At 44.9% G+C, this 18,047-nt stretch overlaps 1 protein-coding gene across 1 annotated transcript in view; it reads left to right on the forward strand.

Moving 5' to 3' along the window:
• The first annotated feature begins 282 nt into the window (after positions 1 to 282).
• The window catches only part of HCN2 (hyperpolarization activated cyclic nucleotide gated potassium and sodium channel 2), a 67,216-nt gene continuing 49,451 nt past the window's right edge, over positions 283 to 18,047 (forward strand). Inside the window, exon 1 of the mRNA XM_087952710.1 lies at positions 283 to 1,001. Coding sequence (XP_087808836.1) covers positions 421 to 1,001 — 581 coding nt within the window. The 5' untranslated portion in view covers positions 283 to 420. The remainder of the gene's footprint in view (positions 1,002 to 18,047) is intronic.

The following is an 18,047-nucleotide window of genomic DNA, read 5'->3' on the forward strand; positions in this document are numbered from 1 at the left end:
TTCCTCCCCTCTGCCCCTCCCTCATCTCCCTTCTCCCCTCCTCCCTCCCTTCTCCCCTCTGCCCCTCCTCCTCAGCGCTTCTCCCTTCCCTCCCTTCTCCCTTCCTTGCCCCCCCTCATCTCCCCTCCTCACTCCCCCCCTCCCTTTCCTCCCCTCTCTGCCCCTCCTCCCCTCAAAGCGCTTCTCCCCTCCTCCCCTTCCTCCCCTCTCTGCCCCCTCCTCCCCTCATCTCCCTCCTCAAGCGCTTCTCCCTGACACGCGCTGTTTCTTCTCCCCCCCCCCTCCCGCTGCTCCTCAGCCCCTCCCCTCCCGGCTGCTTGAGCTCCACCTCTGCTGCCGCCGCCGCCGCCGCCGCCGCCGCTGCTGCCGCATCCCGGCGCGCAACCGGCTGCTCGTGTCGGGGCGCCTTCAGGGTCCAGCATGCGGACGGGGGGCAGCGGTTCAAGCGGCGGCGGCGGCGGAGGAGGCGGAGGAGGAGGAGGAGGCGGCGGCCCGGCCGCGGCCACTGCACCACCGCCGGGGGTCTCCGCCGCCCCGGCCCGGCGTCTTCGGGCGCTTCGCCGTCGCAAGAGGAGGGCGCCAAGGGGACGCTGCTCTCGCTGCAGCGCGGGTGCACCATGGGCGGCCGCGCCGGCAAAGGGGGCTCCCCCAACGGGGAGTGCCGCCGCGGGGACGAGGGGGTCCCGACCCGCCGCCCCCGCCGCCCTCGCAGCCCAAGGTCTCCTTCTCCTGCAGCACCGAGGGAGGAGGCGGCGGCGGCGGCGGGGGTCCCCGAAAGCGGCCGAGGAAGGCGCCACCGATGGAGCCGAGGTGGGGCCGGGCGTCGGCGAGCCCCGCGGCAGCCAGGCGACTTTCATGCAGCGGCAGTTCAGCGCGATGCTCCAGCCGGGCGTCAACAAGTTCTCGCTGCGGATGTTCGGCTCGCAGAAGGCGGTGGAGCGGGAGCAGGAGCGGGTCAAGTCCGCCGGCGCCTGGATCATCCACCCGTACAGCGACTTCAGGCGAGCCTCGGGGCAGCGACCGCGGGAGGGGCTGGGAGGCGGCCTCCACTCGCCCGGGTGTGGGGGGAGGGTCTGCTCCGCCCTTCGCTTTGCAGGCAGAAGAAGTCAGGGGGGGAGACTAAAGGAATGGCCTGCCGTGATTTCAGACCAGAAAGAGAACTTCTCCCCATTGACCTTTGGCCTAGTAGAAGAAGGTACAATCGAGCCCGCTGGAAGGGACCTCAGAGGTCTTCTAGTCTAACCCCCTGTGCTCAAGGCAGGACCCTTATTTGCCTCCTGGTGAAAGACAGGTAGTCCTCAACTTACAACCGCCATGGCTCCGTGAGAAATGTGTTGAGTGAGTCTTTGCCCCCATCGAAGGACACTTTTTTTTTTGCCACGGTCATGAAGTGAATCACGGTTGTTAAATGAGTCACAAAGGTTTCCCCTTTGACTTTGCTTGTCAGTTGGTCGTCGTCAGAGGGGGGATCATGTGACTACGGGACTCTGCAACATTCACAACCGTGAGTCAGTTGTCAAGCTTCCGAAGGTGTAAATCACGTGACCGTGTTGATGCTACAATGGTCTTCGGCATGTCTTTTTCGGTGCCGTTGTAACATTAAACAAACCGTTGTAAGTCGAGGACTATCTGTAGTGGCAGCAGCTTTGGGATTTTTCCCATCCTGCCTTTAAAGGAATGGATTCTGGGCTTCCCTCCCTTCCTGTGGGATGTCTGGGGGAGCTCCAGGAACAGCGTAGCTCCAAAAAAAGAGAGGAGAATCCAGATTGACAGCCTGATATTGCATCCCCCCTTGGTCTCCGGGCTAAGGGCAAGAGCCCACGGAGGGACCTCAGTTGCAGCAGGCATCCATCAGATCAATGCACCGCCTCCCTCTGGGCATGGAGCTTGACAGAAGAAGAAAAAAATCCAACTGAATCTGTGCAGAATTGCTGAGAAAGTGGGGAGAAAACCAGGGGGTCACCCTGTTGTGAGAAGGATGGGTAGGAAAAGCTCTTAGTCTTCCAGCCAGCAGAACTTGGGGGGTGGGAAATGCCAAGGAGGAGAGGACATTTGAGGCAAAACAGTGACAGTCGGTGGGAGAAGTAGGAAAGAAAGGAAAAAAAAACAACAACATTTGGGGCTGTGATGGGTTCCAGAAGGGGAAGGCAGATAAATTCTTGCACAAAAGGAAGAAGAAGAAAAAAAATCTGTAGAGATTCTCAGTCATCTATAGGTCATAGTTGCTCCAAAGGTGCTTTTTCAGGAGGCAGCTTTTTTCTTTGAAGCCGTTTCGCTCCTCATCCAAGAAGCTTCTCCAGTTCTGATAGGATAGTGGGGAATGGAAGGATCCTGTCAGAGCTGAAGAAGCTTCTTGGATGAGGAGTGAAACGTCTTCAAAGAAAAAACAAGGAAGTCCAGTTGCCTCCTGAAAAAGCATCTTTGGGAGAAGGAAAAAAAAAAGTATTTATTAGGAAGATGGTTGCATTAGTTTATCGGGCTGGCTGTTTTTCTCGGGATGAATGTTTAGGCAAAGGTTTAAAGCCTGTTGCTTTGTCCAAATCTTTTTGAAGTGATAGTTTTAATTTGTAATTTGCATTTCGGGACTATTGTTAATACTGCTTCTAAAGAGGGCTTGGTTACATCTTCAGGGAGCGAGCAGCATATTGGCTTTCTAAATAAATTATAGGTACGGGTTTCCAGAGCGACTTTGAGCTATTCCTGTGGTTGTTTTAATACAAGCCAAGAATGAAACGAAATAGCTGTCAGGACATCTAACTGGTGTTTGGGAGAAGTAATAGATCAGCCTTGGAAGCTTTTAAGCTTTTATCTCTAAAGGAACTTGAGAATTCTTAATTGGGATTGCAAAAGGTCAGAATCAGATTCACAGTAATAACTTAAGGGATGAATCAGAATCAGAATAGAGCAGGAAGGGACCTTGGAGGTCTTCTAGTCTACCCCCCCCCCTGCTCAAAGCAGGAGCTCCTATACCATTTCAAACAAGTGGCTGTCCAGTCTCTTCTTAAAAACCTCAAGTGATGAAGCACCCACAACGTCTGAAGGCAAGTTATCCCACTGATTAATTGTCCTCACAGTTAGGAAGTTTCTCCTTAGTTCCAGGTTGCGTCTCTGCTTGATTAGTTTCCATCCATTGTTTCTTGTCCTGCCTTCAGGTGTTTTAGAGAATAGCTTGACCTCCTCTTCTTTGTGACAGCCCCTCAAATACTAGAATACTGGTATCATGTCCCCCCTAGTCCTTTTTTTCTCTAGACTTAGCGAAACCCAATTGCTGCATCCATTCTTCATACGTTTTACTCTCCAGACCTTTCATCATTTTAGTTGCTCTTTGCACTTTTCCCAAAGTCTCCACATCTTCTTTGTAATGTGGTGACCAAAACTGGATGCAGCATGAGACGTGTGGCCTTACTAAGGCTTTATAAAGTGGTACTAATACTTCACGTGATTATGCTTATGTTTATACAACCAAGGATTGTATTTGCTTTTTTGGCTGCTGCTGCACATGGCTGACTCATGTTTAAGTAATCGTGCATTAAGACTCCAGGGTCCCTCTCACAGTTACTGTTTTAGAGCCAGGTTATATTCTTAAGATCGAGGCATGTGCAAATGCGAGTTTTACTTCCTGAGCTATTACTACGGTAGCTTGGAATGCATTGCACCGTTTCAAATTTGCTGTTGCATAGTTTGGGTTTCATGTATTGCACGGTTGATTTTATTGAATGACCCCCGCTGAGCTGGCTTCCCAAAACAACTAAGCCATAAATCATGTTTGGCAGGCATGTTAAACTAGAGCCAAGCTACCGTCATGTAGCCCAAAATTGTACTGTAAACACAGTATGAATCTTAAAAGACAGCCTAAATCTAGATACCGGTAGGGTTAAAAAGAGATTTTAAAAAATGTCCATTTTGAACTCAGGTTGCGAATTTATGGGAGACAGAAAATTATTGAGTTCATGCCAGTTATCCTGATCGCTAGATTGCAGTCAATCTTTTGAGCAGTGCTACTGTATGCCATAAATCTTGGGCATTAAGCTTATTCACTGTTGCTGAGTGGCAGACTTACTCACCGTGAATCAAACCTCAATCGGTAAGGTTCATGCCACAAGCATTCAATCGAAGTAAAAAAATAACCTTGTGGCATTTTAAAAATCAACACATATATACCAAAAGTGCCTCTTTCCTTCTAGGACCTCCAAAGGTCCTTTTGCTTTTGCAAAATCTGGGAAATATGCCGTCCAGCACATAATTGCATTGGAAAAAGGCTTTGGGACACTGTAGTTAAGCCATTAGTCTGGCTGGAGAATTCTGGAAGTTGAAGTCCACAAGTCTTAAAGTTGCCAAGTTTGGAGAATCACCTGCTTTAGGTGATTCTGGGGAAGTATTTTTAGCGGCTGAGGTTTCTGAAGTTGGTCAGAAAGGAAATTGGAGGATGTCTTTCAAGCCATATCTGGGGAAGTGAACACTGACAAAAAGAATCTATGACTATTGTCCTTTAGTTCAATTTTAGTCTCGGAAAGGTTAATCTTTGGCTTACCTGGATGAGTCTTTCCTGGCAGTTTTTCCTGGCAAGGTTTTGGGGTTTGTCCTTGCCTGTTAATTCTTCCCAGGGCTGAGGGAGAAGGACTGGCCGAAAGTCCCCCAGTTGGCTTTCATGCCTCAGGCAGGACTAGAACTCACAATCTCCTGGTGATTGATCTACATCCTCCCATCCGTCTTTCATGGCTAAGGCAGAACTAGAACTCGCCATTTCCGGGTGATTTTCCCAAAGTCACCCAGGCAACTTTTGTGCCTAAGGCAGAGCTAGAACTCACCGTCTCCTAGTTTTTAGCCTTGTGCTATACCAGACTGTCTCCCTGCATTGTTCTTCGGGTGCTAAATGCTCCTATCCTCCAACTGAGCCTGTTGGCTGGGATTTTTACAAATTGAAGCTCCAGTGCAAATAGATATACGTTGCTTAGAATGCTGGTGAGAATAGAATAGAATAGAATAGAATAGAATAGAATAGAATAGAATAGAATAGAATAGAATTCTTTATTGGCCGAGTGTGATTGGACACACAAGTAATCTGTCTTGGTGCAAATGTTCTCAGTGTACATAAAAAGAAAAGATACATTCATCAAGAGTCAAGAATCATCAGGTCCAACACTTAATGATAGTCATAGGGTACAATAAGCAATCAAATCATACTAGGAAACAGTCAGTATAAGGTGACTTTATGGGATTGGGTAGGAATAAACGTGAAACTTAGTCCTTTCAGTGGGATTCTGTTACTAGGTGGTGGTGAGGGAAGGATAATAATTAATTAAATGAATAGTTTTAAGTGACACTCTGAGCAGATACTGGAAAAAGGTGGCTTGATGCTGATTTGATCAAATCAAATCTTTATTACTTCCATAGACCAGCATATTAATGCAACTTTAATGTTTTAGTTATTATTGAACAGAAGTTGGCAGTTTTATCATTATGATGCAGCGGAATACTCAGAAGGCAACATCAGAAGAGGTAGTCCTCATTTTATGACCACTACTGAAAGTAGAACTTCCATCACTAGGCAGTGTGGTTGTTAAATGAGTCATACCCAGTGTTATGCCTTTTTTGCCATAGTTGTTAAGTGAATCGCTCTGAAGTTGGCTTCTTCCTTTGATTTTCCTTGTTGGAAGCCCCCTGTCATCTCCCATCCTCCCCCAGAAGGTCGCAAATCACAGTCCCGTGATGCTGCAACCATTGTAGATACATATTGGTTGCCAAGCACCCAAATTATTATCACATAACTGTGGGATGCCATGATGGTCATCAGTGCTAAGAATCAGTCACAACCTACTTTTTCCAGCACCGCTGTAATTTTAAACAGTCAATAAACAAACGGTCATAAGTCAAGGACTACCTGTAACCAATCAGTGCTTATTTTGGACAACGGATCACACAAGGTGACTTTCTCAAAGTGTCCTTCATGAAGTCCTCGACGTACGACCACAATTGAGCCCAAAGTTTCTGTTGTTAAGCGAGGCATTTGTTAAATGAGTTTTGCTCCATTTTACGACCTTTCTTGCCTCAGTTGTTAAGTGAATCACTTCAGTTAATAAGTTAGTAACCCGATTTTTAAGTGAATTCGGCTTCCTCATGGACTTTGCTCATTAGAAGGTCACAAAAGGAGGATCGTGACCCCAGGATACTGCAGCCGTCATAAATGTGAGTCATTTGTCCGAATTTTGATCATGTGACCATGGGGATACTGCAAAGGTCATAACTGTGAAAAACAGTCATAAGTCACTTTTTCCAGTGCCGTTATAACTTTGAATGGTCGCTAAGAGAACCGTTTTCAAGTCAAGGACTTCCTATATTGGATCCTAACTAGTATAACTTGCAGAGCTGGCGACCATTAGATGTTCGAACACAATCAGCAAGATTGAAATAGAAGTTCACAACCTTTGAACCACAGGTAGCCCTCAACTTACACCCATTCAGGTAGTGGCCGTCCAAAGTTACAACAGCCCTGAAAAAAAGGACTTATGAATGATCAGTGTTCACACTTACGACCGCTGCAGCACACCCCACCCCCATGGTCATGTGATCAAAATTCAGGTACTTGGCAATGGGCATGCATTTATGACGGTTGCAGTGTCCTGGAGTCACGTGACTCCCCATTTGCAACCTTCCCAGTCGGCTTCCTCATGGACTTCCCTTCAATGGGGGAAGTCAGATTTGCTTAATGATGGCATGATTCACTTTAAGAGCGGCAGTGATTTGCTTAAAGGCAAAGAAAGGTCGTAAACGGAGGCACAACTCACTTAAACAACTGTCTTTCTTAGGAATGGAAACTTTGGGCTCAATTGTGGTCATAACTCAAGGATTCTCTGTGATGACCCAGGGTGGGATACAAAATAAACACAGTCACAAAAACCAGGTGAAGCCCCCTTTTTTCCCCCTTCACTTTGCTTCCAAGCTCCAAATATCCTTGACTGGAGACAAAAAACTCCCACACGAGCAGTTACAAGAAGGAGGAAATGCCTTATAAAGAGTAAAAAGCAACACAAACCAGGCAAGATAAGGGCTTGAAGACGTCCACAGATATCAGAACACACATTGGGAAAGAAGCCAAACTCAGAGAGGAACAATAAACTAGAGATATTTCCATGTTTTGTTTCCAGCACTGGCCTGCACGCAGGTCCGTCCTCTTATCCAGTTGTCACAGCTGCAGCCCATGAAGAGGATCAAGGCCCTCTCCTCCCCAGTAGACCACGCCTCTCCCTTATCCTCTCCTCCCTGCGTGCCCTAGGATGGAGTGGAGATGGGCCTGGGTCCTCCTCTGACTGCCCAGCCGGCCTCTGCCCTTCCCCAGCCTCCTCCACAACCTCTGGAGCCACACTTCCACTCCCTGTCGGCTGTTCCTCCTCTCCCTCAGAGTCAGTCTCCACCAGGGGCATGACATTCTCTATACCTATCTTAACATGACATATACTCTCTAAAGTTTGTCTCAACCTACCTCACAGGGTTGTTTTTGTGGGAGGAAGTGGGAGGAAATGGGAGGAAGAAGGAATATTAGGTACGTCCACCGTCTTGAGCGAAAATAAGCCTAATAAATAAACCTGAATTAACCAAACTCAACCATTAGTCTAGGTTAGCATATTGGATGCATTCCATCTTAACTCATGCAAAGATCCGTCCAATAATTGCACTTAGAATAATCTGGTTAAGCATTCAATTCACTCAATGGATTGGAGACCTGATAGCACTTGCCACTTATGAGCAGATTGCCGATAAACAAAATACAATAAGTTTTTAAAAACGTGATTGTTATATAAATGTTTTAGAAATATATAAATGCTTCAGTATATAGAATTATAACTTTTACTGTTGTGATATACAATATACTATGAGCTATATAGTACTAATACATACTATGTTTTTTCCCTTTGTTACATCTTATTGCTTGTTTGTTAAAGCACTTTCTTTGTGTTTTTTTTCTCTCTTTGACCATGAATGTATGTCTATCATAATTATCTTTATATTGGTCCTTTTCTTTTTTCTATGTTTTATGTTACTTTTTAAAAGCATGAACTAAATAATTTAATTTTAAAAATCTGATTAAACACTTTGGTAGTAGTTATGAGATACTCAATAAGTGTTGTGAATGTGGAGTTGTAGATATTTCTATACTTAAGAGTAATTTAGCCCAGATTTAGAATTGGTTGAATGCTGAGCACTTTTTCCATATTCTTTCTTTCTTTCTTTCTTTCTTTCTTTCTTTCTTTCTTTCTTTCTTTCTTTCTTTCTTTCTTTCTTTCTTCCTTCCTTCCTTCCTTCCTTCCTTCCTTCCTTTCTTCCTTCCTTTCTTTCTTTCTTTCTTTCTTTCTTTCTTTCTTTCTTTCTTTCTTTCTTTCTTTCTTTCTTTCCTTCCTTCCTTCCTTCCTTCCTTCCTTCCTTCCTTCCTTCCTTCCTTCTTCCTTTCTTCCTTTCTTTCTTTCATTCATTCATTCATTCTTTCTTTCTATAAATCTATCTCATCTATATCTATCCATCCCATATCTATCTATCTATCTATCTATCTATCTATCTTCTTCTTCTTCTTCTTCTTCTTCTTCTTCTTCTTCTTCTTCTTCTTCTTCTTCTTCTTCTTCTTCTTCTTCTTCTTCTTCTATTTATCTATTCCATCCATACTGTATCTCTATATCTGTCTGTCTGTCTGTCTGTCTGTCTATCTATCTATCTATCTATCTATCTATCTATCTATCTATCTATCTATCTATCCATCCATCCATCCATCCATCCATCTCTCTCTCTCTATATATATATATATCCATTCATCCTTCCATCCATCCATCCATCCATCAAATTTCTATGTCAGCCTTTTCATGTAAACAGGTCTGTGTGGTTTACAAACAACATGTTTTTTTTTAAAAAAAAAGGTTAAAAGCACAGTAAAAATTAAAAAACAAGGTAATTTAAACGAACGGGAGGTACAACATCTGCAGAATTTGTGAATATTTCCTTGCAAAACATTGTGATTCTTAACCCTCTGTTGAGACCTGGGTTATCACTTGGGGCAGTAAATACCTGCATTGGAAAAAAAAAAAAAACAGAAAAGTGGACCGATATCTGGATATAGTTTATTCTGTAAATCGTTTCAAGCGTCTAACCTGGGGTGTCTGTGAAATGAATTCAGAGTTCAACAGAGTGCCAGGTTTTTCCAGCAGCAGCAGCTTACTAGCAATTAAAAAAAAAAACAATTTCCCAGCGCTTCATCTTTGTCGTTCTTTTTTCTTTTTCCTAAGTAGCTGGTTTGTGCCTAGGAGAATATTTTATCCCAAACGTTGGCCATACTTGCATGAACTTCAGGGGCCTGTTAGTGACAAATCTCAGGCTGGCTGCTCATGAGCCAAAAATATCCCAAGTGTGCCAGCTTGGAGAAGTTGGGAAGAGTTTGGAACAGTTGTTGAGACAGGACCAGCCGGCTGACCTTGGATAATAAGGGAGAAAATGCAGGCTGTTCTTTTTAGGAAGCCTTGAGAAATGGAGAGGGGTGGGTGGCCTTGATCAGCTGGTGGATAAAGGTATTGTTCTTTTTTTTTTTTTTAAATGACAGAGAGCACAATAGGTTCAGAGGTCTAAGAACCTTGTGCTTCTTCCCCTCCAAGCCCCCCACCCCCCAGTTGCAAACCTGCTCCCTACTGTCATCTGGTTATGGGATGGTGGGAGGGAATCATTGCAACCACCCTGGGGGGAGGCGGATCATCCTCTCCCTCCCTCTCTTGTTCTGCAAAATTTTCAGCTGCTTCCATAGTCTGGGAGTTGCAAAGCATCCCTGGTGGTGGGTTGCAGTGCAACCGTGGAGAGGGAGGGGCAGGTGCCCCTTTTTTAGGGGAGGAAAAAGAGGCTTCCATTTTGAGGTGGCCTTGAAAGCAAGGACATTCCTCCTCCTCCTCCCCCTTTTTCTCCCCTTTTCCATCCTTAGAAGGTGACAGAGCTGAGAGGCGGGAGGAATAATGAGTAAGTCTTTTGCTGCAAAGCAAATCAGAATTGTGGGGGAAGGAAGGTTTGGCCTTAACTGTCGGTTTTAGGAGAAGAGCAAAGGGTGGTTTGTCACAAAATCTTTCTCTCTCTCTGTCTCTTTCTTCCTCTCTCTCTGTCTCCCTCCCTCCTTTCTTTTTCTCTGTCTCCTTGTGTGTATCTCTCTTCCTCTCATCTCTCTCTGTTCCTTCCTTCCTTCCTTCCTTCCTTCCTTCCTTCCTTCCTTCCTTCCTTCCTTCCTTTCTCCCTCTCCTCCCCTCCACTCCCAAGTCTTTCTCTTCCTCTCTTTCTCCTCCCTGCTCCTCTCCTCTTCTCCCCCTCCCCTCCTGTCCCCTCCCCCCTCTCTCTGTCTCCCTCTCTGTCAAGAGAATGGACTGCCCTTGTCAGAAATAATCTCCTGCTTGGGGGTGAGGAGGGGTTGGACTAGATGACCTACAAGGTCATTTCCAACTCTGTTAATCTGTAATCTTTCTCTTCCTTTTCTCTCTTTCTCTTTCCCCCTCCCTCCCTTCTTTTCCCCATCTTAAATTTTAAACTAGCTGTAAGTCGGGTCGGGTGTAGTAGTTGGATTGACAGGTTTGATTGCCTCGGTTGCTATTTCTGTAGCAAAGGAGCTGCGGTACGTTTGCTGCACTTTCAGCTGCAGCTGCTGTGTTTTCGGGGTGTCAGGGATGGGAAGGGAGGATTCTCCCAGGGCTGTGCAAGAGGTCCTCCACTGACAATCACAACTGGGGCCAGAATTTCCCGTTGCTAAGCAAGGCAGTTGTTAAGAGAATGGCATTCGATTTTATAGCCCTTTTTTGCCACAGTGTGAAGCGAATCACTGCGATTACAGGTGATCCTCGACTTAACGACCCCAATGGAGCCCAAAATTTCTGTTGTTAAGTGAGACATTGGTTAAGTGAGTTTTGCCCCATTTTACAACCACTTTTGCTATAGTTGTAAAGTGAATCATTGCAGTTCCTAAGTCGGTAACCTTAAATTGGTAAGTAAATGTGGCTTCCCCGTTGGACTTTGCTTGTCAGAAGGCTGCAAAAGGGGATCACCGTGACTCCGGGACACTGCAACCGTCGTAAGTGTGAACCAGTTTCCAAGCATCTGAATTTTGATCGTGTGATTATGGGGAGGCTGCAGAGGTCATAGGTGTGAAAAATGATGCAAGTCACTTTTTCAGTCCCATTGTAACTTTGAACGGTCACTAAATGAACTGTTGTAAGTCAAGGACTGCCTGTAATCATGTGGTCATTAAGTGAACCCTGCTTCCCTCACTGACTTTATTTGTCAGAAGCCAGCTGGGAAGGTCCCAAATGGAAATCACATGACTCCAGGACATTGCAACTGTCATAAAAAGATGCCATTTGCCAAGCACCTGAATTTGGATCATGTGGCCATAGGGATGTTGCAACAGTCATAAGTGTGAGGACCGGCCATGTCACATATTGCAGTGCCATTGTAACGTTGAACAGTTTCTAAAGAAATGGTTCTAAGTCTAGGACTATCTGTAACCAGCCCCAAAATCTTGAGAAAGATCAAAGATTTGACTTCGCCCGGCTCATATATTTCATAGGACATAGATCATAGTCTATTCCAAATATTAATCTCTACCTAGGATCGATCTCACAGCCTCCTGATTGTGAGGCGAGAACTCCACCTCTAGGCCACCAGAGCTGCGTCTTTTCTTTATTTCTTTATTAAATTGATATGCCGCCCAGCTCATGGTTCTGGGCAGTCATACGGTTTAACCAGAAAAAAAATTAGGGACAGAGTCAGTTCAAGGGGGCTTACCCCCTCCAGTTCTCTCCCTTTTTGGGTTTCCCCCCTCCCCTCCCCTCGGGTTCTTCCTCACCTCCCACTGCACATCCTCTGTGCCTTGAATCCTGGTATCCTAAGCTTTGCATCTGGAAGGAATTGGGGTTGATATTATCGGCCAAGGTTATTTGGCTGCTTAAGAAACATCTCCGCCTTCCAGATTTAAAGATTGCCAGTTTCAGAAAAAGGCCACAGCAAACCACTTCTAAATTGGTGCCAAGAGAAGAATTGTTCATAAAATCAGCCTTGACTCCAGATTTTTAAAACTGTGTGGTTTTTTTTTTTTAAACAAACAGAGACAATTTAGAAAGAAATTAGCATGGATTGTTATTTAGGTCAAAAACGATGGGTGTCCTTGGGTTTTGGTGTGCCTCCTGTTGTTGTGTGAGTCAATAAACCATCGTTCCTGCCTTCGGAGAAGAATTGTCAATAGTCACACTTCCTACTGATAAGAATAGAGAAAATGATGGTTAAATTTCCTTTAAACTTTTTCCTCTTAGATGTGAAGGAAAACCGCTTTTTATTTCTTTGAAGGATCGAGAATGCTCCTCCTTAATATTAATTTAGTATTGGGAGGTGGAGGTGTCTGACTTCAAGATAGGCATAGCCAACGTTTTTTCAACCTCAGCAAGTTTAAAGATATGTGGACTTCAATTCCCAGAATTCCCTGGCTAGCCATGTTGGCTGGGGAATTCTGGGAGGTGAAGTCCACACATCTTAAACTTTGCTAAGATTGAGGGCAATGGGTGCAACTATTCATTTCAACCCTGCATTCAAACAGCAGGTCAAAGATTCAATTATGAAGAGTGGTCATTTCAAAGGAAAAAAGGATTTATTTTCTGTTGCTCCAGAGGACAGGCATAAAATTAGTGGGCTAAAACTACAAAGAAGGACACTCAAGGCTAGGCATCAGAAGGAGCTTTCTGGGAGCCAATGGAACTGTCTGCCACATGAAATAATAGCAAGTTTTCCTTCACTGGAGAGGCTCTAGTGCGCTCCCCGCCCCCGGACGCTTTCCCATGTTTAAACATTATGCAGGACGCCAAAAGAGTTTTGGTTTGAATGGGTTACATTTATCAATAATGTATCAGATGTAAAGGTATTAAAAATTAAAATGGATGCATTCAATACTGCTGCTGCTTCCCACTATGGCCGGATGGGATTTTAATGTTACTTTTCCATATAGGCTGCAGGTTATTTTTGATTTTGTAGATCTCTGTGAAGGTGTTGAGGGATATACAGGGCCATATATTAAAGACCATGGCTCTAGTGGATCCCACACTGGATAGGGCTGGACTAAATGATCTCTAGGATCTCATCCGGTTCTGAGTTTTCTTTGACTTGATGCAGTTTACTGTACTGCAAACAAGAGGTCAATAGAAGAGAACCTTTGTAGCTCAAGGTTGAAATGTGGTGCTCTCTGAGCTTGGTTGTTTCCTTGCAGACATTTCACTACCCAGCTATATAACGTCATCAGTTCTAGTAGGAAGTGGAGTTTGCTCAATGTTTATAAAAAAAGTGTCTTTCCTGTAGTGCTGATGGAAATGTTGTTTATTTCTTGGTAGTTCCTTAATTAGGCTGTTGTTCACTATTTGATTGTTTGCCTGGGCAAGCCACTGTATATAAACAAACAGCAAACTGCACACTCCCTTCTAGCCCTGGAGATGTTACCTAGTTGGTTAAGTGAAATATTTCCAAGAAAACTAGGCTCAGAGAGCACCAAGGACATCACAAACGAGGTTTATGCAGTCAGTGTGCCTAATGCAGGACACAGGAATCACTCCAAGATATATGCCAAGCCCAGGCTTTCAATTTTATACTTCCTTCTCTTTACGTTTGGATCCAACAGATTTCTTCATTTTTTACAACCTTAGGAACGGAAGATTGCTTTATAACTTGCTTTATTTTTTTCAGTGGGGTCTGCTTGACTGGAGCTGTACTCGTTGTCGTCTTGTCCCTTTGCAAGACAAGAAGGTTGGGGGAAAAATCCAGCCATGTTGTAGAAGTTGCTCACTTTATTCTCGGGATAGATTTCATTATTTAAATTTAAAACCTTGTTTCTGTGTCCTCGAGAGTCACGTCCGTAAAATGGGGGAAGCATTGGGATGGTGAAGGGAGAAACCTTCCAGTTGGTCACATTTGAGAAAAGTTGGGTCACCGATGGTATTCAGCGGGTTCTCACCGGTTCTGGAGAACCGGTAGCTGAAATTTTGAGTAGTTCGGAGAACTACTCACCTCTGACTGGCCCCGCCCCCATCCCTTCTCCGCCTCCCATTGAGTCTCAGCTGATCGGCTGGGTCTTCTTGGGTTGCCCTGCACAGGAGAACGGAGCTGGAAAGCAGGTTAGTAGTGGGGTGGGGAGGGAAGGGGGATTTTACAGTGTCCTTTCCCTGCTGACCCAAGCCACGCCCACCAAGCCAAGTCATGTCCACCAAGCCACGCCCACAGAACTGGTAATAAAAGTTTTTTTGAATCCCACCACTGCGATGGGTGCATTTGGCTTGTGTGCTCTTTCAGTTTATGAGATTGGAGGTTTTTAAGAAGAGACTGGACAGTCCCTTGTCTGAAGTGATACAGGATCTCCTGCTTGATCAGGGGGCTGGATTAGAAGACCTCCAAGGTCACTTCCAGCTCTATTCTGATGGATTGACTGAAAAACAAACCCCGGTATTTTGGGCCTTGATATACTTGTTGGCAGCGTAGAAAGCCTCTATTGATCTTTTATGGACATTTCTGGAAAGACGGAAACGGCTTCCTCTGGAGATCTCTTACTATGCAACGAACACAACGCCTTTTCTCTTTATGCTTCTTCTTTTTTAATGTTACTGGCTGTCATTCTTGTATCACCAATGTGTGATGGTATGTGGAAATGACCTTGGGAGGCTGGAGAAACAGACACAGCCAAGGGGGAAAGTCAGATAAGAGGCAGCTTAGCCCGCAGCTGGATAATGGGCAGGGCAACAGGCTGAGAAAGGCCCTCCCCTAAGTTTCTTGGGAGTAACTTGTGGCCATTTTTCACACTTTACGACCATTGGAGCATCCCCATGGTCACGTGATCAAAATTTGGCCGCTGGGGTTTCATATTTATGACAGTGGCCATGTGCTGGGGTCATGTGACCACTTTTTGTGATCTTTTGACAAGCAAAGTCAGTGGGGAAGCCAGATTCACTTAACAACATGTTACAGGCAGTGCTCAAATTACAACCTCAATTGAGCTCAGTAAGTTTGTTGTTAAGTGAGACATTTGTTAAGGGAGCTTTGCCTGACTTTACAACTTTTCTTGCCACATTCGTTAAGTGAATCACTGAAGTTGTTAAATTAGCAATATGGTTGTTAAGCGATTCTGGCTTCTTTGCTTGTCATAAGGTTGCAAAGGGTGATCACGTGACCCCAGGACACTCATCAATCATCATAAATTGTTCAGCATCCAAATGTAAATCAGTTGACCATGGGGATGCTGCAACGGTCGTAAGTGTGAAAAATGGTCATAAGTCACTTTTTTTTAGTCCTGTTGTAATTTTGAACGGTCCCTGAGCACTTGTTGAAAGTTGAGGACTTACCTATACTAATTTAACAACTGCATAGATTCACTTAACAATCCTGGCCATAAAGGTCGGAAAATGGGGCAAAATTCATTTTGCAACTGTCTCGCTTAGCAACAGAAATTTTGGGCTCCATTGTGGTCGTAAGTCAAAGGACTACGTACTTGTAAAATAGAATTAGCTCATCTGGGGGCTGTTCATATCTGCTTTATCCCAAATGTCCCCTACAATAGATGGTGATGTTTTTTCTTCTTTATTTTTGTTTTTATCTGAACCAAACTTACTGTCAATCAGCCTCTCTCCCTCCCTCTCTCTCTCTCTCTCTCTCCTCCCCCCCTCTCTTTTTCTCTCCCTCCCTCCCTCCCTCCCTCTCTCTCTCTCTCTCTCTCTCTCTCTCTCTCTCTCTCTCCTTTGCTATTATCCTAGGGGTTGAAAAGATTATCTTCAAATAAGTAACGATCAGGACAAGGGAAGGTCTTTTTTAAAAACTGATTCTGGCTCCCTCCCTCGATGTAAAGATGAACAGATTGAGAATTTAGGCCGGGGGAGAGATTCTACCATTCGAAACGGACAGATTTTAAAAGTGACACATTTGTGGGAAGCGTAACGAGTCATTTTCGGTGGTATTTGTTGGCTCTGGGAATCCAAAGTAATATTTGAAAAAAAAAACACGAAACCCTACCGAATGAGGAATGGCAGCCAAAATCGTTGGGTTTTCTTGGAAATCCACAGTCTCTCGAATGTGGCTAAAATTAAACTCTCTGCAGCCTTGGTCAGTGGTGAAGGATGCTTCAGGCCTCCATCTCTGCCCTTGCCCTAAAGCAGAGGCCCTTTTTAATGACTTGTGGATTTCAACTCCCAGAATTCTTGAGACAGCATGGCTTAGCATGGCTCAGCTCGGCTCAGGAATTCTGGGAGTTGAAGTCCACAAGTCATAAAAGGGCCATAGTTCCTCACCCCTGCCCTAAAGCTTCAGAGGGTGCAATGCTAAGGAAGGAACCATTGGGGGCGAGTCTGACTCTGTTGCTAGGAAGACACGTGTGCACACACACACACATATACACACTCACACACCACATATCACGTCAGTCCTCTTTGTCACAGCTTGTTCCTTCTGACTGGCTTGGCTTTTCCACAATAATGGTTCACCCTAGGCTGGATTTCTCTATGTTTTGCAGGGCTGGGAGCATCTTCTGGGAGTCATCAGTTGAAGGACAGGAGTAGATGAGAATTGATAGTGGACCAGTTGGGGGGGGGCAATAGTAGGAGGACCTTCTGGTGGCAATGGTGACCAATTGCGGGACAGGAGCGGTGGAGAATTGGTGGTTGACCAATTGGAAGCCAGGAATAGGGGAACCTTCTGATGACCAAGGTCACCCACTGGGTACAGAACTGGTGGTTGACCAATTGGGGGACAGAAGTGGGAGGATCTTCTGGTGGCAATGGTGGCTGATTGGATGACAGAAGTGATTGAGAATTGGTGGTTGATCAACTAGGTGACAGGGATGGAGGAATCTTCTGGTAGTGAAGGTCACCAATCAGGGACAGAAGTGATTGAGTCAACCAATTGGAAGATAAAGATGGAGGCGGGGGAATTTTCTGCTTGCCATGGTCAATTGGAGGTCAGGAGAATTTAGTGGTTGACCCAATTAGAGGCCAGGGGTGGGGGAATTTTTTGGTAGCCATGGTCACCAATTGGGGGACAGAAATGTCCGAAATCCCATTGCACTGTGGGTCAGGGCTGTTGGAAGAGGGCTGCCTTTTTTCTCCCTTCCCACTTTCTCTAGCTTTCTCATGGTTAACCAGTTTCCTTCCCTCCCTCCTGCCCTTCCTAAGGCACCTATTTTAGGGCTAGTTTTACATTGTTCATGTTTTCCCTCCTCAGCCTGACAGGTATTGTTAATTTTCAGCAGCTAAGGTCAGAAGAGCCTCCCTGATATTTTCCCAGGAACTGCAATTAGCTGATGAATGTTTGGAGAAAAGAAACAAAACGCAGGCCTTGAGGGAAGAATGGGAGAGAACTGAATATATTTACCTGGAATGGTGAATCACAGAACCCTAGACTTGCAAGGGGTCCCAAAGAGCATCTAATCCAGGGGTCTCCAAACTTGACAGCTTTAAGACTTGTGGACTTCAACTCCCAGAATTCCTTCTCTAGTCATGTTCGCTCAGGAATTCTGGGAGTTGAAGTCCACAAGTCTTAAACTTGCCAAGTTTGAAGACCCTTGATCTAATCCAACCCTCTGCAAAATCATTTAAATTGGTGTTTCCCAACCTGAACCATTTTAAGACATGTGGACTTCAACTTCCAGAATATTCTGAGAGTTGAAGTCCTCACATCTTAAAATGGCTCAGATTGGAAAATGCTGGATTAAATCTTTCTTGAAAAGTGGCTGTGCAACCTTCTGACCTTTCCAGGAGGTTTCCAGCCAGCAAAATGATTAGGTGAAGGCAAATTCACTTAACAACTGGTGATTTCCTTCAGGACTGCATGATTTGCTAGGATTGATTGGAAGTAATTTTTTTTCAGTATTGTTGAAGCTTTGAAGAGTCACTAAATGGTCATAAGTCAAGGGCTACCTTTACCATCATGAAGGTGGTTTGAGATTAAAATAAACTTGAATTAACAGTAGTGAGGTTCCGAGATAAGAAACTGTTTTAAATCAAGCTGGATTGACTGGGTTTTCATAT

This window comes from Notechis scutatus, chromosome 1, assembly GCF_049901735.1.
Source record: "Notechis scutatus isolate UNSWTSFEM ecotype Mainland chromosome 1, rNotScu1.2, whole genome shotgun sequence".
In the NCBI taxonomy this organism is placed as follows: Eukaryota; Metazoa; Chordata; class Lepidosauria; order Squamata; family Elapidae; genus Notechis; species Notechis scutatus.